Genomic DNA, 22,254 nt, shown 5'->3' with positions numbered 1-22,254 from the left:
GCTTGACAGAGGCAGTAGATACTGGGATGGTCACCGCCAATGCACTTTACTGTGGCCCAACAGTGCCTAGTCTAGATTGCATGGGGAATACATAGTGGACTCCTAGTCTAGATTGCATAGGGAATACATAATGGCCTGTACACAATAATTGTTCGTATGACATCGCTCATGGTTGAAACTCACCTAATGTATACTAGAAGTGTTGTGAAGTACAGTGGTAGTGAAAATCATGTTTAGCCTTTGATTATTTTTTGTGTACAGCTATTATGTATTCCCTATGCAATCTAGACTAGGCACTTTTAACTGTTGGGCCACAGTAAAAGTAAAAGTAAAAATTCAATTGATATGTATACTAGAAGTGTTGTGGAGTACAATGGTAGTAAAAAATCATGTTTAGCCTTGGAAAATATTTTGTGTACAGTCCAGTTTATACAAATATAATAGGCATGTGTAAAATTACATGTAATTGCACCAATAAGTAAGATCCAAAATACTTTGTCAGAATTGTACATACTTTCTGTTGAGTAATTCGTCCGTATTTCAGCGAAAAATAAAAGAAAATATTATCCCATCACTTTCCATTAATGTTTTAACTCGCGCTTTTATTTTGAAGCAGCGAATACGGCGAAAAGTGAAACCGGAAGTCTAATGAAGCTATATGGAGCTAGTTGGAGCTCAGAGAACAGACGTGGCACGTCGGTTTTTAAAGGAGGGAGGGTGAACAAACTCTCACTTCAAGCAATACACTTCACTGCGACATCAGTAGAATGAATGCAATAGGAAGAAGAAGGAATAGGCTACCAGTCTGATAATGTGGACCAGAGATTACTATTTAGTGTCAATCATCATTACCGCAGTAACGCGGGACTAAAACTGAAGTTGGCTGTTTTTCATAGATTTTTTGCTGTTTTAATTGTAGTCTAGTTCATTCGTGACCGTTTTAGCGGCTTTGCGGCAATATTTGACGTATTTGACAAAGTGAAGGACGGCATTTGGAATTTTCCGTCAGCGCAAATAACAGGAAATTATTGGTCAAAGTTCACTTCCTTATTTAAACTGCGCACTTCCTCATAACTTGCAAATTCAAAATTGATCATATTTCTACACAGTCTATTGTATATTTCAGTCTATTGGCTACAAAATGGCAGAAACTAACATTTCTGTAGAGAAGGACCAGTTCAGCTGCCCGATTTGTCTGGATCTACTGAAGGATCCGGTGACCACTGCCTGTGGACACAGCTACTGTATGGGCTGTATTAAGGACTGCTGGGATCAAGATGATCAGAAGCAGGTGTACAGTTGCCCCCAGTGCAGACAGACCTTCGTTCCAAGGCCTGTTTTGAACAAAAACACCATGTTGGCTGAGTTGGTGGAGAAACTGATGAACACAGATTTCCAAGATACTTCCTATGTCCGGTGTTATGATGGAATGGGAAATGTTGATTGTGACATCTGTACTGAAGAAAAACTCAGAGCAGTCAAGTCCTGTCTGGTGTGTCTGACTTCTTATTGTGAGAGTCACCTTAAACTTCACGATGACTTAAACCCTGGAAAAAAACACAAGGTTATTGATGCAACTGAACAACTTAAGGCGAAGATATGCTGTTATCATGACAAACTGCTAGAGATTTACTGCCGGACTGATAATGAATGTATCTGTTATCTATGTACAGTGGATGAACATAAAGGCCATGATACGGTCTCAGCTGCAGCAGAGAAACAGGTAGGGCTAAACACAGACCCAGGTTACCTATCTTCTATGCTATATGACTGGTTTCCCAGAAACAGATGAAGCCTACTTCTTCACTAGAAAGTATGGTCATTGGAAATTCTTCTGTGAAATTCCGATTTAGTCCACAACTTTGTTTAATTTCTGTCCAGGAAACCACCCTTTAGTGTATTAACTTTATTTTCAGTTTGTTCTAACTCTGGGTGTGTCTGTTCACAGAATGTTGTATCAAGTAGACGTGGAATATTCCAACAGAAAATACAAGCAACGGAGAAGGAAGTGGAACAGCTCAGCAAGTCTATAATGTCACTGAAACAGTCTGCAATGGTAGCAGTGGAGGGCAGTGATAGGATCTTTGCTGAGGTAATCCACTCCCTTAAGAGAAGATGCACTGAAGTAAGAGAGCTGATCAGAGCCCAGGAGAAGGCTGAAGTGAGTCAGGCTGAAGAACTCCTGGGACATCTGGAGCAGGAGGTCGCTGAGCTGAGGAGGAGAGACGCTGAACTTGAGCAGCTGTCATGTACAGAGGACCACGTATATTTCCTTCAGGTGATGCTACTTATTCATTTTTTGAATATCTCACCAGAGGTGGAGGCTCCTCCTGACTGTACAACTGTATTCAAATAGAATTTCCTCTTGATTTACAGAACTACAAGGGCCTCTGTGATCATGATGTGTCTGAGGAGTTGCCTGGCACCACCATTAACCCAGGCTGTGATTTTGGAATGTTGGGGAAGATGGTGGTGGAACTCAAGAAGCAGCTGGATAGCTACTGTGAGGAGGAAGTGGAAAAGATATTGACAGCAGGTTGACAAATTATATTTACAAACTGTATTCAAAATTGTATTATTCATTATATCTTACAGTGCCCTGCGTACGTATTTGGACAGTGAAGCATTTTTTCTTCTTTTGGCTCAATACTCCAAAAGTTTGGATTTAAAATCAAACAATATGAGGTTAAAGGGGCAATCTGGGATCCAAACAATAACAAAGCTGAGGGATGGGGCTGGAGAAATGTAACCACTCTCAAATTCAATTCCGCTGGCCGGATTTTGTCTGGACAGGATAGAAATTGGAATACAATACAAGCTTGTTGACCTTGTGAGGTGGTCAGCCGGATCCGAACACAATTAGGGCACAATGTGACTTTTGAGCATCTAGAAGATTTAAGTGTCAAGTGTGGATGAGGCCTTAAGTCATATCCTTCAAGAATCAATGGCGATATATAATTAATTTATATACATACATATGCAAAGTACAAAAATGGTTGTACCAATCCCCGATTGCCCCTTTAAAGTACACATTGTCATCTTTTATTTGAGGGTATTTGTATAAATATTGGTTTCACCATTTAGTAACAATACTTTTTATACATAGTCCCCCTATTTCAGGGCACCAAAAGTATTTGGACAATTAGCTTGACGGGTGTTTCTGATTAGTCTGGTTTGTTCGGTTGCATCATTTGTGCAGGCATAAGAGATGTCTAGTCTTGAATCTAGGCTTTGGAGTCTACTGAACTCAAGTTCAAGTTGAAATCGCCCATCCTAACCCTCCCCACCCCCATCTCCCTCCCCACAGTGAAAGCTGTCCACATTCTGGAATCAGTGAAGCCAAGCCAACCAGCAGGTATGTCCTGTAAATCATGTTTTACACTGATAAATGCTAAACTTGTGTTTTGAAAAGAAACAGAACAAAGAACCGTTTGATAAAAGTTAAAACCTTTACTCATCACACATTTCATATTCTCTCTGTCCCTTTGAGGTCCGATTTCGTGCAACATCTATCTTTACCCACGTCTCAACATCAACATTTTGTTAAATTACATTTTAAGGTGGGCCTATATAGCAATAACATGTGTAATGCTTGACAAAACAGCAATATTAGCCATTAGCTGCTAAAAGGTTATAGCTTCTTTATAACTGAATAAGCAGCTGGATAACTACTGGGAGGAGTTAGTGTCCCAGATATCAACAGCAGGTTTGTTTAGAGGAAAAATGACATTTTCATACTGTATTCAATGTATATTATGCGTTATATCTTATGACCATACTGGACACAAGTCCAAGTTGAAATACCTCATCCTAACTCCCCCACCCCATCCCTCACTCCACAGTGAAAGCTGTTCACATTCTGGAATCAGTGAAGCCAAGCCAACCAGCAGGTATTTCTTGTTAATCAAGTCTTACGCTGATAAATGCTAAACTGTGTTTTGAGAAGAAAAATAGAACAGAGAATCTTTTGATAAAAGTTAAAACCGTTACTCATCACATTCATACTTTCATACTCTCTCTGTCCCTGTGTGTGCAACATCCTTTAGGCATGTCTCAACATCAAAATAGCTACTGGGAGGGGTTAGTGTCCCAGATATCAACAGCAAGTTGGTTTAAAGGGAAAATGACATTTACAAACTCTATTCAAATGTATAGTATTCGTTATATCTTATGAGCATACTGGACTAAAGTTCAAGTTGAAATCTCCCATCCTTATTTAGGATAATCAAGTGTCTGTGTGATTATTTGTTTACAGAGCCTATGCCTCAATACCAAGCATACTCAACAACAGCATACCCAGAAACAGCAGCAGGCCTTAATAAGGCCAAATATGAAGACAACAGGTTTGTCTTCATATTTGATAATATTGTCTTATAATATTGATTGGATAATAGTATTGATTGGACCATTGACCATTGACTGTGTGTATTAAACCCAATTGTTATTTTGTTTCAAGGTGGAGCCAGGTGGATGTAGGACGGACCTATGGAGGAGAATCTTATGGAGGAGAATCTTATGGAGGAGTATCTTATGGAGGAGTATCTTATGGAGGAGAATCTTATGGAGGAGTATCTTATGGAGGAGTATCTTATGGAGGAGAGTCCTTTAGAGGACAATTCTTTCGAGAAAATCCCTCTAGAAGACAACCTTCTGGAGGAGGACCCTCTAGAGGATCTTCTGGAGGAGGACATTCTAGAGGAGGACCTTCTGGAGGAGGACATTCTAGAGGAGGATCTTCTGGAGGAGGACCTTCTGGAGGAGGACCTTCTAGAGGAGGATCTTTTGGAGGAGGACCTTCTGGAGGAGGACATTCTAGAGGAGGATCTTCTGGAGGAGGACCTTCTGGAGGAGGACATTCTAGAGGAGGATCTTCTGGAGGAGGACCTTCTGGAGGAGGACATTCTAGAGGAGGATCTTCTGGAGGAGGATCTTCTGGAGGAGGACCTTCTAGAGGAGGATCTTCTGGAGGAGGACCCTCTAGAGGAGGATCTTCTGGAGGAGGACCCTCTGGAGGAGGACCCTCTAGAGGAGGATCTTCTGGAGGAGGACATTCTAGAGGAGGATCTTCTGGAGGAGGACATTCTAAAGGAGGACCCTCTGGAAAGAAGAGGTAGCTAAAGACAGACTGGGATATATTACTGTCTATAACACTTTTTATAAACAAATATGAAAGTATTTGTTTGTTTGTTGTGTAGTAGATGATGGTGGTTATCTGGTAAAAGAAAAAAAAGGAGGGTCAAAAACATAATTCTGCCTTTGCTCTGCTCATTCTTCATCCTTTTTGCTCTGTTCAGTTGGATCTGTTTTTTTGTCTTGCTAGCCAGATCATGGGCTCTGGCTTGGCAAAGAAACTAGGGTCTGTTGGCAAATGAAATCTCGCTCTGGGAATTTGTGTTTTTATATCACTTTTTTTTAAGGGATAGATCAGCTTTGAAATTAGTAAATAGAATTTAAGTTTAACTATCTGATAGCATTGCTTGCATTCCCCAGCCACCTCCCCCTCATCAGAGGACCCAAGTACTTTGTTTGTTTTATTCATTTTAACAGTTATTACAAATATATTTTATCTACTACTACGATACCATCAATTGTGCTGTGCAAATGTCTCACATAGTTAAAATTGAAATAAAAAAATAATAAAAATGTTGTTGTTTTTTGCTAAGAGTATGATTTGTTGAAAATTTTGGGCCTCAACATTTATATTGCTATGCATGTTGTACCTACTGATACAAGTGATTAATATATATATATATATATATATATATATAGAGAGAGAGAGAGAGAGAGATATTAATATTACCATAGTACCATTTAAATGTGTACATTTCTCCACTGCCTAGTGATTCCAATCAGCCATGGTGTAAATTGCGTGTACATTTAATGTAATGGAATAAACTGTATTATCTATGTATTCTAAAACATCAGTGTATTTTATCTGAAACCCCCCACCCCCCCCCCCCCCCCCCACACACACACACACACACACATTGGCTTGTGTCTCACGAGTTTTCATCAGCCTCAGGGGCAGGGAAATTATTTTCATACCTAAACAGTGCCCTCTGTTGGAATCATGTGACTTCTTATTTGTGTCCACTAGTAGGCCAGGGTTAGGCTTTGCAATTTCCAGCACACCGATGACAAAGGCAGGACATACAAACGTTGGGTATCTTTGGTGCTGACTCTTGTTTGTGTCTAAGGTGTTTGTGTTAAATAATTAAACTCAAATAATTGTGCATCCTGCATGTTCTTTCCCCTTCTTGAACACATTATTTAATACATCCCAAAAGAGTGTAGGCTGATACAGAATACAAATATCAGAGGATGACCCTCAAAACACTGCATGCACTATGCATGTCATTGAATAAACTCAAAATAGTCAAAACAAACAAACCACACAGAACTACAGTGAATCTACCCCACATTGTCTCTGTCCCCCCCCCCCCCTCTCTCTCTCTCTACATGACATCCTAGGATCAAATGTAGTTATGAGTTGTATGTAATCCTATGTAACTAGTTCGTTACACGACTGTTTGTACATCATCTTTATTCTGACATAATCAATACACATTTGACTATATTTCTATGGTTCAGTATGTCCTTTTCAGGCTCTTTGAGGATTGTCTTTATCCTATAGCTAGTGGTTTTGTCTCAATGGGGAATAGAATCAGTCGTCAACATTCATATGTCGAGAGAGACTGTTTTATAGTGGAGGCCTGCCTACAGCATTTTCAAAATCGACCCCTTAATAGCGTCGGGGACGCGCTAGAGATTCAAGCGTGGCGATGACTGCCATGAACGCTCATCGCGGGCTTGACGTCACTGAAGCGCCCTGGCTCTCTCCAGAGCCGCTGGTTGTGCTGGCAAAAAGATGGGAAAATCAGATAGAGGTATACCGAGGAAATAAGAGGAAATGTCCGTTTATGAACTGAAGCTGTTTTCCATTTGACGCAGGATACAACACATTGATTTGACCTCCATCAGACAGAAGGAAAGGTATTGTTCTATAACTGATTTTCAGCGTTATTGTAGTTTATTATTTGGCAAGATCTAGACAAAAATACAGATTCTGCTTGAACATCTGATGGAATAGCCATGTATGTTCCAACTACATTTATGAATCTATATCGGTATATTCTGCAGCTCTGTCGATTAAAATAGACGTAGCCTAGTCTATTTTTGGGGAAAGCGAATTCCTTTAATGGAAAAAAAAACGTAAAAAATGTTCAGCCCTAGAGCAATGGAGGAGGAGAAAAAGAATGGGATTGAGAGAGGGAGCTTTTGGGTGTCTCCTTAGCCTTTTGCTGTATTTCCATTCCAACATTTGACGGGTAGGATATTTAAAAGATGTTGACGTTTTTATAAACTGGCCACTGACCATTGTACCTATGCCTTCCATAGCATCAGTTTTGTAAGCTGCCCATCTTGCACCCATTTTTCTTTCCCAGTGTTAATGACCAGCCCTTTTCAGTCGGTTTAGCCAAGCTTCAGTGTAGCGATCACCACATCACGAACAAGACACAATGTAACATACGAGCTCAATTTAGTGCAACATCCATCTTTAGCTACGTCTCAACATCAAAATAGTGTTACATTGCAACATTTTGTGATGGGCCTATAGCGGTAACGTTACACTGTAACGCTTGACAAAACAGCAATGTTAGCCGTTAGCTGCTAATAGGTTATAGCCCATATAGGCATTACAACGAGGCTGTGAATCTGCATGTGGTGAAATTAAGGAGCATTAATTGTAATGTAAAAAATGTTGGAAAAAATAATATGGGAACATAATCTGAGTCATGAATTAAAAAGGGGTAAACTACTCCTCCCAACGTTAGCCAGGTGACGTGACGTTTCTTGACGCTGAACGTAACGAAATCAAACAAAATGGACCTGATTGAGAAAAAGGCATAGAAAAGTTCGGCGAATTTTATTTTTTATGCACTTTGTGATAATTCGCTTGTTTGCAAATTTGACTCATAGAATAAATGTATTTTCCCAGATCAGTCTACTGCATGATACTGTAGGTGTCACTTTCTCACGGCCTGGCTCTTTTCCTTCTTTCAGATCAGTCCTGTGTTTGGAACCCGTGCATGGCAGCAGTCTAGCTTGAAGAGCAGCCTTTATCCTGTCTCAGCTGTGAATGAATGTGGAGAGAGAGAGAGAGCTCTGTGGTTTAACATGTGTGCTCCCTGATTCCAGTTGAAGCAGGAATAGGGAAAAACGACAGCCAAGACTCACAGATCTACTGCTAAAGACTGTCATACACATCTACACACAGTAGGCCTACGTAAGGCTACGTCCCGACCTTTGGAACTCTCCACCTTTTCATTCCCCTCATCAACTACATTCATCAGTTTTGCTTAACATGTACGGCAGTGCCCGTTCTGTTGGCAGAGGGGATGCCAACCACAGTGGAGGGAGAGATGGAGGGGGAGGGAATAATCAGAGCTCTGGTCGTTCCCCTCGCCTCCCCCGCTCCCCCCGGATGGGTCACCGTCGCACCAACAGCACGGGGGGTAGCGGAGGGGGGCCCGGAGGGGCGGGGGGCAAAACCCTCTCCATGGAGAACATCCAGTCCCTCAACGCAGCCTATGCCACCTCGGGACCCATGTACCTGAGTGACAATGAGGTTGCCCTGGCAACAGACCACGTGCCCAAGAGCGGTGGGGTGATGACCACGATGGGGAGGCAGAGGGTCACATACGGGTCGAGGGGGAGTGGCGGTGGCGGCGGCGGTGGTGTGGCAGCCAGCACGCCCAACATCGCCACCTCAGCCCCAGGCAACACTATGGGGATGATGTCAGGCGACGCTCTGGCTTTTGGGGACCACCACATGGCCTCCACGGTGCCCCACTCTCTGAGACAGGCGAGGGACAACACCATACTGGACCTGCAGGCCCAACTGAAAGAGGTTTGTACTGTCAGTTAAAGTTAGTCAGCCATGTCAGTTAGGCAGTCTGTAGTGTAAGAATGAGCGAGCATGCTATGAGGTCTGTTGTCCTATGACTGGTCAGTATATTAGTGTCCGACGTCTGTATTACTGTGTGAGTACAGTGTAACAACAAGTAAAAACACCTGTTACAGTGTACCTACAATAGTAATAACAAAGTCATGACCCAATTCGAAAGATTATTTGAAACTGAATACAGTACCCTGCTTTGAATAGAATATTCAGTTTCCACTTTGAGTCATCTGCTGTGCTTACGAGAGGTTGATAGCAGCAGAGTTTGTGTGTGTGAGTGTGTCTGTGTGGGTGTGAGTGTTTGACTCTGAGCGTCCTGAATTGTTAGGTTCTGCGTGAGAACGAGTTGCTGCGTCGGGAAGTGGAGGTGAAGGAGAGCAAGCTGAGTTCCTCCATGAACTCCATTAAGACATTCTGGAGCCCTGAGCTGAAGAAGGAGAGAGCCCTCCGTAAAGACGAGGTCTCCAAGATCACCGTGTGGAAGGAACAGTATCGCGTGGTGCAGGATGAGACACAGGTGAGTGGGTGAGAGAGAGAGAGAGAGAGAAAATATGTGTGTGCTTTATGTTTGCGAGACTACAGTTTGTGTCTATAATTACAATGGAATTATTGGTTGTCACAAAAATGTAATGAAATAGATTTCTCATTATTCTACCTGCAATCATTTCCTTTCAGCATCTTTTGTAAGCCACCCCTTCTTTAACCAGACAAGTCAGCAACATTCTGCTGTTGCATTTTTTTGGACCATGAGTAATTCTATGGAATTCAATATTACAGTATCTCTGTTCAACCTATTTATATTTCCATTGGCTAGAGTAGAATCCAACCATCCTCTCAACGATGAAGTCTGTTGCTTTCCATCTCTTGTCTACATTCACAGCACAGCTGACCTACCCTGTCCCAGGTATCTCCCTGCTCTCTGTCTGTAGGTTAAAAGGAGCTTTAGAAGCATCCAACTAATCCTCTTATGTGCAGCTATATGCTCACGCTTAATAGATCAAAGAGGGTGTTAGGTTAATGGCTGCATAAAGTCTGTACACAACATCCATGTGTGCTATAGAAACAGGTGGTTGTGGTGAATAGGTTTTAAAAAAGGAAACCATGAAGAGGAGATGCTTCGATTCCTTCCCTGGGTTTGTGGTACCTGCTGGAGAGGGAAAGAAACCAACACCAGAACAGCCTCTTGTGGATAAGACGCAGAGTAAATAGCAGGCTCTTGGGAAAAGCACTTTGCATTTAAAAGCAAGCGTTTAGTTTCTCCATGCTGGTGTGTGTGTGTGTGTGTGTGTGTGTGTGTGTGTGTGTGTGCACGAGACAGAGAGAGAGCATTTAGTTTCCCCACGTCGCAGCCTTATCTGTGGCGGCTTGCGACGCGGCATACTGAAGACAAACTTGCTAATCAGACTAGAGAGTGAGTGTGTGTGTGTGTGTGTGTGTGTGTGTGTGTGTGTGTCTGACAGAGACACTCGCCTACAGAGGAAATGTATGCCAACCCTGAACACTCACCAGGCAGAAATACCAGTGTTTCCCTGGGGATGAGCAGTCTCCACATCAGACCAACTAGGACAGAGGAGAGAGAGACTCTGACAGGGATGAGAATATGGCCACTGTATGTGTGTGTTAAAGAGAGAGAGAGCGAGTGTGTATTGTAAATGTGGGCCTTAGCAGTCACTAGTCTTTTATTTCTACCTCTGTCTCTGAGGGGGTTGTGCCAAATTCAATTCTACACCAGATGCTTTGAACACACGCACACAAAAAAAAAACTCAGCCTCAGCCTTTCTCCCCCGTCTAGCTTTCACACTCTCTCCCTCTCCTCCCCCCACCGCTCATTCTGTCTCTCTCTCTCTCTCATCCACTCTGCCTGGTCCTCAGAGTGAAAGTGAGGAGACGCTGGCTCTGCGTTTAGGCTAATGCTCAGCTCAGCACCCCGTCACTGTGTGTGTGTGTGTGTGTGTGTGTGTGTGTGTGTGTGTGTGTGTGTGTGTGAGAGAGAGAGAGAGAATGCTGGCAGGGGGTGGCAAACTATGCTGGGTTAGGATTTTCTGCACCTGAACCTCCTCTCATCTACCGTGTGTACGTAGACGTTTGTGCCAATTCTCACATTAACTCTCACAGTACTCGTTCAGGGGTATTACACTGCTGATTTAACACAAGCGTTACGGGATGATAAATAGAGGTCTATAGTTTCCGGTTTGAAAACAATCCATATTTTTCCTGTTGTGTCGGCCTGCGCTTAGAAGATGAATGTGTGCCCCTGTGTAAACGGCTGGCATGTCAGAGAGCATGTTTCGTGAGTGGAGTGGAGTGGATGGCTAGATCTGTATAATTTGGTGTCTGCTCCTGCCCATTATAGTCTGCTGAGTCACACACACACACACACACGCTGTGTACTAATTCTAAGTAATGCCCAACTAGCGTAAATCAAATCAGTGAGTGCTCTAATTTAAAGATGCCTGTTTACAGATCGTCAGACCATCCCCCTTTACACACACACACACACACACACACACACACACACACACACAGACAGAGGCATCCGGGTAATTACCCTGTCCGTGTAACCGCCCGCCCCCTCATGTTGCCAGGGCCCAGTTATGTGTGTGCTTGTGGCATCTGTGCCCTGTGTGTGTTTGTGTGGTGTGTATTTGTTTTGTGTTGTTGATTTTGGTGTGTGTGTACACTTGCATGTGTGTAGTACTGATACGTGTAGCCTACATATTTACGGTGCTATGTGATAGTCCTAATAGTGCTGTGTGTGTGTGTGATGTTGATATGTGTCCCTGTGTATGATGCTGATGTATGTGCTGGCTCCAGCTTCCTCCTAATCCACAGTATAAGACATTGATCCCTCTCATCCCCTGTGATAAGTGACTGCTATTACTCTCCAAGCGCACCTCGCTGCAAAATGGCTGTCATATTCCATTCCCCAGTAACGCAGGACAGACACTCTGCTCATTAGCATCGCTCGTTACTCACTAAACGTCCCTCTCTACTCCACTAAAATACGCCATTTGTCATGTTGAGAGAGAGAGAGAGAGAGAGAGAGAGAGAGATAGAGAGATTTAGTTAGTGCTGTGTGTGTTGTTCTGCATCTCTCTTTGCGTTCACCTGTCTCTCTTTTCCAGCAGAGAGTCAGCCTTAGTAAGTGGGGAAGGGGAATGTAGGGGATGGAGAGGTGAAGACAGAGACAAGGTGAGAGGACCGAGAGAGAGAGAGAAGGGGGAGCAATGTAAATGAGCAAACCACGTGTATAGTCAGAGACTGAGGAGCAGTGAGAGAGAGTCAGAGTGAGAAACGGAGACAGACACTGACTTCTCTTTGTCCTGTTGTCTGAAAAGCCTCCCAGCTGGTCCAACCCAGAGAATGTAACATTAACAAGCGTCCCATTGAACGTCTGTCACATAGATGCTCTCTTCAATGGCTGCGGCAGCGAACAAACAATGAGACCTTACAACTGAGCCGACTGGGCCTCAGCTCCCTCTAATTTCTCTGAATGTAAATGTTAGAATGTCCTCCTCAAAGCACAGTCACAATGCTAACACTTATCGAATACCTTTTATGGTCGCCAACAAGTGACATGCCAGAAATGCTAGGATGAGGCTTATGATTTTAGGCCGTAGTGAGGCAGTAGTCTGATTGGAATCTGTAAGGGGTGTGTGTCATTGTGTCACGAGTGGATGATAATGAAGGGAAAGTGGGAACATGGAAGATTTATTCTATAATATTTCCTCCCCCTCTCTTCTCGCCCTCCTTCTTTCACTTATCACCTCAAAGGTGTGTTGACAGATGGTGAATAAAAGCATGTCTGTTCCTCCTCTCCTTCTCTCATCTCCAGCACCTCCAGATGACTGTCCAGGCCCTTCAGGACGAGCTGAGGATCCAACGGGACCTCAACCAGCTGCTCCAGCAGGACCCTGCCTGCCAGGGCCGTGACCTGGCCCTGACCGCTGAACCCTCCGAGGAGAACTACAGGCGCCTGCAGGGCGAACACGAGCGGCAGGCCAAAGAACTCTTCCTCCTGAGGAAGACTCTGGAGGAGATGGAGCTGAGGATCGACACCCAGAAGCAGACCCTGGGGGCCAGGGATGAGTCCATCAAGAAGCTGCTGGAGATGCTGCAGAGCAAAGGTGGGTTACCAAAGTCGGACATCTTTAGTTTAATATTTCTAGTGGATGCAATGAGGAATAATCCCATGGGAACTTTGAGTGCTGCATCTAGCGTTTCCCTTATATATAATACAATACAATAATGTCAGACTGTTTACAAGAACTCTAAAAGAATGACAGTTTTCTCAAAATCAACCAAAGTCTCACAGAGCAGCACTTCACATAAATACCAACATACAGATGATGGTACACACACACACACACACACACACACACACACACACACACACACCGTGGTTGTGGTTCCACATAAAGCTTACACAACCTGGATTCCCACATGGGCCATATAGATAAAGAGTGTCTGTGACTTTGGATAAAAGAATGCACTAAGATGAGAAAGGTGAATCATTGTGATGATTCTGTCCCAGGACCATCTGCTAAGGCTTCAGAAGAGGACCAGGAGAGAACCAGGAGACTGGCTGATGCAGAGATGCACAGACACCACCTAGAGAGTCTCCTCGACCAGCGGGACAGAGAGACGGCCGCACTACGAGAGGTGAGTGGGAGAGGGCAGATAGAGGGAGGGAACATTGATCCGGGAGAGGTTCCGCTTCGGTCTCGAGGCATCTTGGGAAGCGCTGGTGTTGCAGGGTGTGATGTGTTCTCCATGGTCTCTCCTCTAACAGGAGCTGCATCGCCGATATGAGGGAACCCCTGAATCCACCAAAACCAAGGCTCTACAGACAGTCATCGACATGAAGGTGTGTGTGTGTGTGTGTGTGTGTTGTAACCTAGGGTTAGGCAATAAATCGCTAGAAATAATTATTGAATTATTTTTGGATTCGATAATGATGAAGACGGAATGGCTGTTATTTTCTAGGTGGGTCTCTCTTTTTTAATGTTATGCATACAGAATAACAGACACAGATGGTGACCTCGGTACATGCCTACTGCTTATCATGGCTATTTTGGGTTGTCTGGTATTGCCTAACCTTGTTGAAACCAGACTTTCCTAGTTCAGAAAGCCTGGGGAAATCCTTTGCAGAAAGTAGCTACAAAGGGGTGGAAACCCATTTGAAATGAGTGACACGTTTTGACACGTCAAACCAATCAAATACCTGCTTAGGTGGAGTCAGGTTTTCCTCCTTTTTTCCTTTCCATCAGTTTTTCTTCCATTTTCTTCAAGGTTGCATCCTTCTATGGGCATGTGGGAGGGTTTTTGGAATGTACTGTCTAAAGAATTCCAAAGCAGAAAATGTGATATGAAAAAAATATACAGTGATAACATTTGTGTCCATATTGACCAGCCCCATTGTGACCCCTCTCTCCTTTGTCAGGATTCTAAGATAACATTATTGGAGCATAGTCTTTGGGAGGTTGTGTGCGTGCGTGTGTACGTGCATGCCTGTGTGTGTCTGTGTATGTGCGTCCGTGTGTTCTAACCCATCTCTCCTCTCTGCCAGGATGCTAAAATAAACTCATTGGAGCGTGGGCTGAGGGACATGGAGGAGGAGGTTCTGATGCTCAAGTCCAACGGGCTGTTGAGCTGTGAGGAACGCCAAGAGGAGATGAAACAGATGGAGGTCTACCGCAGTCACACCAAGTTCATGAAGAACAAGGTCAGAGGTCACTCCTGGTTGGATAGAACAGTTCTGTTAGGTCAGACTGAGTTAAAAGATATCCAAAGCATTTCTCTCTGGTCCACCCCCATTCTATCTCCCTTCTCTCCATCTCTCAGATGGATCAGGTTAAACAGGATCTGTCCAGGAAGGACACAGAGATGCTGGGTCTGCAGACCAAGCTGGAGACCCTCACCAACCAGTTCTCTGACAGCAAACAGCACATTGAGGTCCTCAAAGAATCACTCACCGCGAAAGAGCAACGTGCTGCCATCTTGCAGACAGAGGTGGGCACGCACACACACACACACACACACAGCAAGCTGTACATTAGGGCTCTGTTTTGCCTCTCAGCACACACCTCTGTGCTCACCTGCTCCCCTCTGCCCTCTCCTGGCCAGGTGGATGCGCTGCGCCTACGTCTGGAAGAGAAGGAGGCCACTCTGAATAAGAAGAGTAAGCAGATCCAGGAGACGTCTGAGGAGAAGGGAACACTCAACGGAGAGATCCACGACCTCAAAGACATGCTGGAGGTCAAGGAGCGTAAGGTCAACGTCCTACAGAAGAAGGTGGGGGATGGACTACAGCACACCATAGCTTATAGCCAGAGTTTTATCTTGGTCAGGAAAAACTCCTGGCCTGCTGTAGGATTTATGTGTGTGTGTGTGTGTCTGTGTGTGTCTGTCCAGATTGAGAACCTGCAGGAGCAGCTGAGGGATAAGGAGAAGCAGATGAGCAGCCTGAAGGAGAGGGTCAAGTCTCTACAGGCTGACACCTCCAACACAGACACAGCTCTAACCACGCTGGAGGAGTCACTCGCAGAGAAGGTGTGTGTGTGTGTGTGTGTGTGTGTGTGTGTGTGTGTGTGTGTGTGTGTGTGTGTGTGTGTGTGTGTGTGTGTGTGTGTGTGTGTGTGTACTTTGCATTTAAAAGTGACCCTTTAGTTTCTCCATGATTCCCCCGCTGAGTGAGTGTTTAGTTTCCCCACGCCAAACTTGCTAATCAGACAAGAGGCGTGTGTGTTAGTGTGGGTGCATGCGTGTCTCACATGCGCTCTGGTTCCCCACAGGAGCGGATCATCGAGCGTCTGAAGGAGCAGAGAGACAGAGATGACCGGGAGAAAACTGAGGAGATCGACAGCAACAAGAAAGACCTGAAAGAGCTGAGAGAGAGAGTCAGTCTACTGCAGGGAGACCTGTCTGATAGAGAGGTGAGCACACACACACACACACACACACACACACACACAGTTGTTTATTTTTACCGTTATGGATCTGGATCCAGTCCTTGGTTTAGAGAAGGTCTCTGGCATAGATCTAACCGGTCCAGTATTTGAAATAATGTTTATTGAACCCCTGTGTGTTTGTGTATAAACATTCAAATAATGTCCCCCCCACCCACTCCTGTGTAACAATAACATTTGACTACCACTTACCAAATGCCCCCCCCCCCCCCTTCTCTAGACTAATCTATTGGACCTGAAGGAGCACGCGTCGTCCCTGGCATCCTCCGGTTTGAAGAAGGACTCGAAGCTGAAGAGCTTGGAGATTGCTCTGGAGCAGAAGAGGGAGGAGTGTCTCAAGCTAGAGAACCAGGTCAAGAGGGTGAGACAGCCAGAAGGCCCAGCGAGGCACCCTGAGAAAGCAGCCAGATAAGACTGATGCCTTCAGTCTTCAATCAGGCCCCTAACCCCTCCTAATCCTCTGGTCTTTGTCCCTGGTAGGCCCAGAACGCAACGTTGGAGGCTAAGGCCAACACAGAGCTGTCTGAGCGCATCACCAACCTGGAACAGGATGTGACTCGCCACAGAGAGGATTCTGGGAAGGCTCAGGCAGAGGTGGACCGCCTGCTGGATATCCTCAGAGAGATGGAGAACGAGAAAAACGACAAGGACAGGAAGATCAACGAGCTGGAGAGGTGTGTGTATGTGGGTGTGTGGGTGTGTGTGTGTGTGGGTGGTTGTATGTGTATGTTTATGTACATACATGTGTGTGTGTCTGTCTTGGTTGTCTGTCTGTGACTCTCTGAGGCCCTGTTATGTCTAGAAACCTTGTGTTTGAGGTGTTGCCTTGTCTAACGCAGGTATTTCCTCCTGAAATACAATTACCGTCCTCCTTTTCGCCCACCTGTCTTTTTCTCTTCCTGCTCTCTGAATCTGTGTTTCTCTCTCTCCTGCCTTCTTATCTTTGTTCTGGAACTGTCTCGCCTCAACAGTCAGGCCTCCAGGTTAGTTATATATCCCTTACCTCTTCTTTCTTTCTTTCTTTCTTTCTTTCTTTCTCTCTCTCTCTCTGATCTGTATCCACTGCTTCAGAGTACTGTCTCTCTCTCTCTCTGTATCTCTCTCCCTTCTTTCCTTTGCCGCTATCTATTTTCCTTTCATTATTTTACCCATCTTTTCCTCTCACTCTCCTAGCTGAGCGAGAGGGGGTTCTGTGAGTTGAGCTGACTGTTCAACCTTGCCGTCCACTCCCCTCTGTGACCCCCCCTCCCCCCATCAGAGTATCTTGTGTGTGTAACCTAGTTCTCCTGTATCCCATGATGCCCCTGTAGGCAGACAAAGGACCAGAGTAAGAAGGTGGCGTCTCTCAAGCATAAGGAGCAGGTGGAGAAGAGTAGGAACGCTCGGCTGGTGGATGAGGCCAGGAAGAGGGAAGACAACATCTCGGAGAGCTCTCAACAGGTCAAGGTGAGAGATGTAAGTGTTTCTGCGTGTCTGTGTGTGTTTCTGTGTGTGTGCGTGCTCATGCTTGGAAAGCTCTCCTGGTGGCACTGAATGTTATGACATTCAGCCTCATTCAGTAATTCTTCATCTACCCCTTTTTTCATTTTGTTCCATTGCCGTCTCTCTCTCGTCTCTCCTCTCCTGTAGGACTCACTGCGGTTGAAGACGGAGCGAATAGAGGAGCTGGAGGAGGCTCTGAGAGAGAGTGTTCAAATAACTGCAGAGAGAGAAATGGTGCTGGCACAGGAGGAAGCTGCCAGAAACCACCAGGAGAAACAGGTACACACACACACACACACAAATGTACAAGACTACATGAGCGCAAACAATTACAGAAACACACGCAAACACTACTCTCACATACATGCATGCTCACACACACACACACACACACACACACACACACACACACACACACAGCTTCTACATCCTTTCTTCTCCTCTGTCGTCCTCTCGGCGGACTCCGGTGGCGCTCTGCGCTCCTGTCTCTCACCCTCCTTCCTCTCTCCCTGCTATCCCTCCTTTCTCCAGTTTTTCTTATCTCTCATTTTCTCCTGTTTTCTCTCTGCTACTCACTGCCTCTCAGAAGCACTCACACAAACCAATGCATGAGTCCAACCACTCCCACTTTAAGTGGTCTAAGGTATGACGTGATCAGCACCCCCCTCCCCCACCCCACCCCTTCCCTGTCCTGTGTGACCCTTTTGATCAGCTTCACCATATAACCATGTTACCACATTTACCTGGCTTTTAGTATCATTTCAAGTATTGGACAATGACCATTGACTGAACTAAATTGGCACTATATTAGGCTTAGGCTTAGTTCCAGTGAAACCCAGAGTTTTCCATTTATGCTGGATGGTAACTGTTAAGTAAATGCCAGGTAAATGGAAATGGAGGGACTAAAAGTAGTACATTTTGTTCTGTTTTGATCTTTCTGTCATTGGAGCCCCCTTGCTGTTTTTGACACACAGTATGGTCGTGTGTGTGTGTGTGTGTGTGTGTGTGTGTGTGTGTGTGTGTGTGTGTGTGTGTGTGTACACAGATGGAGGAGCTGCTGGGGGCCATGGAGAAGGTGAAACAGGAGCTGGAGTCTATGAGGGCCAAACTGGCCTCTACCCAGCAGTCCCTGTGTGAGAAAGAAACCCACCTCAGCACCCTGCGAGCCGAACGCAGGAAACACCTGGAGGAGGTTCTGGAGATGAAGTAAGACACACACACACACACACACACACACACACACACACACACATTCTGTAGCTAATTAAGATTATCGATCAGCATTGTGCATATTATGAAATGTCAGCCAGCCTTGTGTCCTCCCTGCAGACAGGATTATGATGAATTATCTATGACTAACGACGGTTGATCTGCTGTTCCTCACAGACAGGAGGCGCTGCTGGCTGCCATCAGTGAGAAGGACGCCAACATCGCCCTGCTGGAGCTGTCCTCATCCAAGAAGAAGAAGACTCAGGACGAGGTGGCTCTGCTCAAGAGGGAGAAGGACCGGCTGGTGCAGCAGCTCAAACAGCAGGTCAGGCCCCGCCTTCCTCAGTCACCATGGGAATCAATATGGAATACTCTCTTGCCCCTCTTTTCTCATTCTCCTCCTCCCCTCTCTCTCTCTGTGTCTCTCTGTCTCACACACACTCAGACTCAGAATCGTATGAAGCTGATGGCAGACAACTATGAGGACGACCATCTAAAGACCACCCCCGACCAGACCAATCACAAACCTTCTCCAGATCAGGTATACACACGAATCAGGAGAGTCTATTATTTTTTTACTTAGAATGACCTCTCTGATCTTTTTTCTAATGTGTTTTAAGTCATTGATTAGTGAACAGGATAAAGTCGCTGTAATTTTGACCCCAGGTGTGATATCTTGCTGCTCAACCATAATCCTTCTGCAGCATCTTAAATTGAAGTTGTCTCTCTCTCACACCCTGCCTTCTCTCCTTCTCTCGCACACACACACACACACACACACACACACACACACACACACACACACAACTAACCAAGTGTTCTTTTCTAACGCTGCGGTTGGGCTAACAGGATGACGAGGAGGGCATCTGGGCATAGCCAACCCCGTGCCCTCCCCCTCTCTCTCTCTCAGCCATTTTGTTCAGAAGGGTGAGCACCAATGAGAAAGCCAGACTCATCTGTCCATTCACCTACTTCTTCCTGGCATGTCTTGTCCGTCTCTCACTCCACCAGTCGTTTGTGCCGCCATTTTCCCTCCTCTTTTTAATTGTCCTCTCCTCTGTTTTCTCATCTTTCCATTTTGAATTTCCTAGCATAGGTAGGCTACGTGAAGTGTTTTGGTGCATGTTGTCTGTTCTCACATCAGGGGTGTTTCTCAGGCATATACTGTAAGCGGCACAAAAGCAAGTTTTACACACACACACACACACACACACACACACACACACACACACACATAGCATACAATGACATAGAAAAAGTGACCAGCCTGCAACGTAAGTCAGGATTCTACCCTTTATTCATACCACACTATTTTGGCTGATTGCTTCAGTAGCTCATGGGATATAGATCAGTGGAGTGTGTGCACTAACGGGCTATGGGGATGAGGTGGTTTGATCTTGGCTCAGTACCACAATCTCAGCCCACACTATTGTGTTTGTTCACGCTATACATTAAGTTGCCCTTATGCCATGTTATTGACTCTTTCTCACTACGTGGGTGACCAAAAATGTATCGCTTGGTTACACATATGGGACATACAGTAGAAATAAGAATTGAATTGCAATAAAGTCAAAGTAAACTGTTTCAAAGTAGTTAGCAGTTCTGTGTCGATACGCCATGGAATTGGAACCCAAAACATGGCATCTGTGCAAGGTAATGTTAGGTGTGAGTGTATTCAAACTCATTCCTTGTGTACGTAAAACGGAACTTCAAAATTAACTGAAATCAGTTGTTATGTGTTTGGTGAGGTGATTGTGTGAGATGGTGTTATCATCCATGCATGTGAGAAGCGCTGCCTGTCTCCTCCCACTGCATGCTCCGTGGTTGTGTCCCTGAGCTCTGACGCTCCTCCATGTTGAAGCACTGGACCAGGAGAACACACTGGGACCTAATGTTCTAATGATTTTATTTCTTATCCTCCTCTTTTTCTCTATCCTCTTCTTTCCTTCCCTCTCTCTTCTCAATATAGATGATTCCCCCTCTCCTAGCCCTTTCCCAGAACCGCAGTAAGCTGAAGCTCTACATTGCCCACCTGACAGACCTGTGCCATGACCGAGACCCAAGCATCCTCAGAGACCTGACCCCGCCCCCTCACTATCACCAGAGCGACCCTCCGGCCTGGGAGGAGGAGCTACAGAAGATGAGTCCAGAGCAGGTAAGAGGGCGTTCTCCATCCTTCTCTTCTATTTCTTTCATTCTCCTCTATTCTCTTTCTTTATTTGTCTCTCTTCCTCTCCTGGTCTCTCTCTCTCTCTCTCACACACACAAAAAAAGTGGAATAAAGGCTAAACGTGGACTCAAAGGCAAACTAACTCTGTGTCCCTTCTTCCTCTCCCCCAGTTGGAGGGTGAGCTGGAGGAGTGTGAGAGGGAGAGCGGGGAGCTGCAGGAGTACGCCAACTCAGTGTTGCAGCAGATCGCTGACTTCTGCCCTGACATCCTGGAGCAGGTGGTCAACGCCCTGGAGGAGTCCTGCTGACCTCTCACCCGTACAACGACCTCCAGATGACCCCATGACCCCCCCCCCCCCTCTCCCCATAAGCTTCAGACAACCCAGCACCCATCCATCTGCACAGTCTCTTGTAGGAAGGAAGAGGCGGTGATCACTTGTTTTATCCCCCCCCCCCCCAAACATGGAGCTCTCCTGCCCCTCGGAGTGTTCTTCTACCCCTTGTATCCCCTACACAGTGTTGCTCTATCACCAGATCCCTACAAAGACTGTTTACTGCCCCTAGATAACCTTCTCAGATGTATAATGCCCTTAGACACCCCTCCACGATGTGATCTTCTACACTCTTAAGACAGTGTTCTTCTGCCCTTAGATGGTCTACACACAATGTTCCATCCCAGCCTCAGAAGAGGGTCAGAGGTTAGGGGAGTGTGGGGCAGAAGAACACTTTCTTGGCTGGGGAGTGTCTCTAGCCATAGACTATGAACAGCACACAGTGGGCTAATGGTGAAGGGAATGTGGATGTTTGTCAATGTTTTTTCTTTTTTTTTTCTCTATCTAAACCAGTGTTTCCAAATGGTGGGTCAGACTCAGTCAGGACCCACTGGTAGGTCAAGCTAGAAACATTGCTCTCGGTGGATGATGGCACGAATACAGTTTGTTTCTGGAAACCACTGATTTTAAACCAAAAAATGGTGCATGTATTCCATTTTATTTCCTCTCATAGCTTTGAGTTTGAGATTCAGTGTTTTGAGCCGCGGTCTTTCCACAGGTTGTAGCTCTGTTTTAACCTACACTGTAGGTATACTGCGGAGAGGTTTAAGACATAAGAAGGAAGAATCCTAACTTGAGATCACAACTTGATCTTCCACACAAATCCCCCCATAGACGTCAATGTCTGTTTTATAGGATACTTCAAGTTGCTCTGAGATTTTACAAGTTAGGATTCGGCCCAGGGAGAGCAGGGAGCAGAGTTGGGGTAGCGTTGATTTTGAATGGTTTTGCACACAACGCCCACTTCTTTATGAGGTATGCAATGTTAGTTTCTTTTCAGAGAGTCAAAGAGTGGCCTTGAAGCATGCACAGGGATCGATACTGGACCTAAATGTGGGAACTTTTATTGGTGCTAGCATGACTTACTAAATAAAGGGAGATCTGGTCCACTGGCCATAAGATCTCATCCAA

At 45.2% G+C, this 22,254-nt stretch overlaps 2 protein-coding genes across 5 annotated transcripts; both read left to right on the top strand.

Annotated features, from left to right (window-relative positions):
* Nucleotides 1-701: 701 nt before the first annotated feature.
* LOC310802749 (E3 ubiquitin/ISG15 ligase TRIM25-like) lies at nt 702-5,968 on the top strand. 3 transcript variants are annotated; one of them, XM_083667291.1, is made up of 8 exons: nt 702-1,723; nt 1,949-2,278; nt 2,377-2,536; nt 3,308-3,355; nt 3,491-3,560; nt 3,843-3,890; nt 4,256-4,343; nt 4,457-4,596. In XM_083667291.1, the coding sequence occupies exons 1-7, from the start codon at nt 1,142-1,144 to the stop codon at nt 4,317-4,319; spliced, it is 1,302 nt and encodes a 433-aa protein (XP_083523417.1). In that variant the 5' UTR covers nt 702-1,141; the 3' UTR covers nt 4,320-4,343; nt 4,457-4,596. The 3 variants fall into 3 exon arrangements, with proteins under 3 accessions (XP_083523417.1, XP_083523416.1, XP_083523418.1); XM_083667290.1 differs by lacking the exon at nt 3,491-3,560 and having other exon boundaries at nt 4,457-5,968; XM_083667292.1 differs by lacking the exons at nt 702-1,723; nt 1,949-2,278; nt 2,377-2,536; nt 3,308-3,355; nt 3,491-3,560 and having other exon boundaries at nt 3,849-3,890; nt 4,457-5,967.
* A 902-nt stretch (nt 5,969-6,870) lies between these two features.
* LOC310802747 (ELKS/Rab6-interacting/CAST family member 1-like) lies at nt 6,871-21,130 on the top strand. Of its 2 annotated transcripts, none has more exons than XM_083667288.1 (20): nt 6,871-6,993; nt 8,065-8,911; nt 9,291-9,479; nt 12,798-13,089; nt 13,497-13,624; nt 13,755-13,829; nt 14,532-14,687; nt 14,807-14,974; nt 15,089-15,256; nt 15,377-15,514; nt 15,757-15,897; nt 16,151-16,291; nt 16,411-16,604; nt 17,241-17,376; nt 17,560-17,691; nt 18,458-18,618; nt 18,799-18,946; nt 19,067-19,162; nt 20,591-20,776; nt 20,962-21,130. In XM_083667288.1, the coding sequence occupies exons 2-20, from the start codon at nt 8,366-8,368 to the stop codon at nt 21,097-21,099; spliced, it is 3,333 nt and encodes a 1,110-aa protein (XP_083523414.1). In that variant the 5' UTR covers nt 6,871-6,993; nt 8,065-8,365; the 3' UTR covers nt 21,100-21,130. The 2 variants fall into 2 exon arrangements, with proteins under 2 accessions (XP_083523414.1, XP_083523413.1); XM_083667287.1 differs by having other exon boundaries at nt 17,241-17,385.
* Nucleotides 21,131-22,254: the final 1,124 nt, after the last annotated feature.

The sequence above is a fragment of the Argentina silus genome, assembly GCF_951799395.1.
Source record: "Argentina silus genome assembly, chromosome: 3".
In the NCBI taxonomy this organism is placed as follows: Eukaryota; Metazoa; Chordata; class Actinopteri; order Argentiniformes; family Argentinidae; genus Argentina; species Argentina silus.
This window is presented reverse-complemented; position numbering and strand designations above follow the sequence as displayed.

What these genes read in the sequence shown, in the direction of transcription:
- LOC310802749 (XM_083667290.1), top strand. Translation starts at nt 1,142, where the DNA reads ATGGCAGAAACTAACATTTCTGTAGAGAAGGACCAGTTCAGCTGCCCG. An exon ending in CAGCTGCAGCAGAGAAACAG is followed by an intron (nt 1,724 to 1,948) that starts GTAGGGCTAAAC and finishes GTCTGTTCACAG; the next exon opens with AATGTTGTATCAAGTAGACG. An exon ending in GGAAAAGATATTGACAGCAG is followed by an intron (nt 2,537 to 3,307) that starts GTTGACAAATTA and finishes CCCTCCCCACAG; the next exon opens with TGAAAGCTGTCCACATTCTG.
- LOC310802747 (XM_083667287.1), top strand. Translation starts at nt 8,366, where the DNA reads ATGTACGGCAGTGCCCGTTCTGTTGGCAGAGGGGATGCCAACCACAGT. An exon ending in AGACGGCCGCACTACGAGAG is followed by an intron (nt 13,625 to 13,754) that starts GTGAGTGGGAGA and finishes CTCCTCTAACAG; the next exon opens with GAGCTGCATCGCCGATATGA. An exon ending in AGACAGTCATCGACATGAAG is followed by an intron (nt 13,830 to 14,531) that starts GTGTGTGTGTGT and finishes CCTCTCTGCCAG; the next exon opens with GATGCTAAAATAAACTCATT.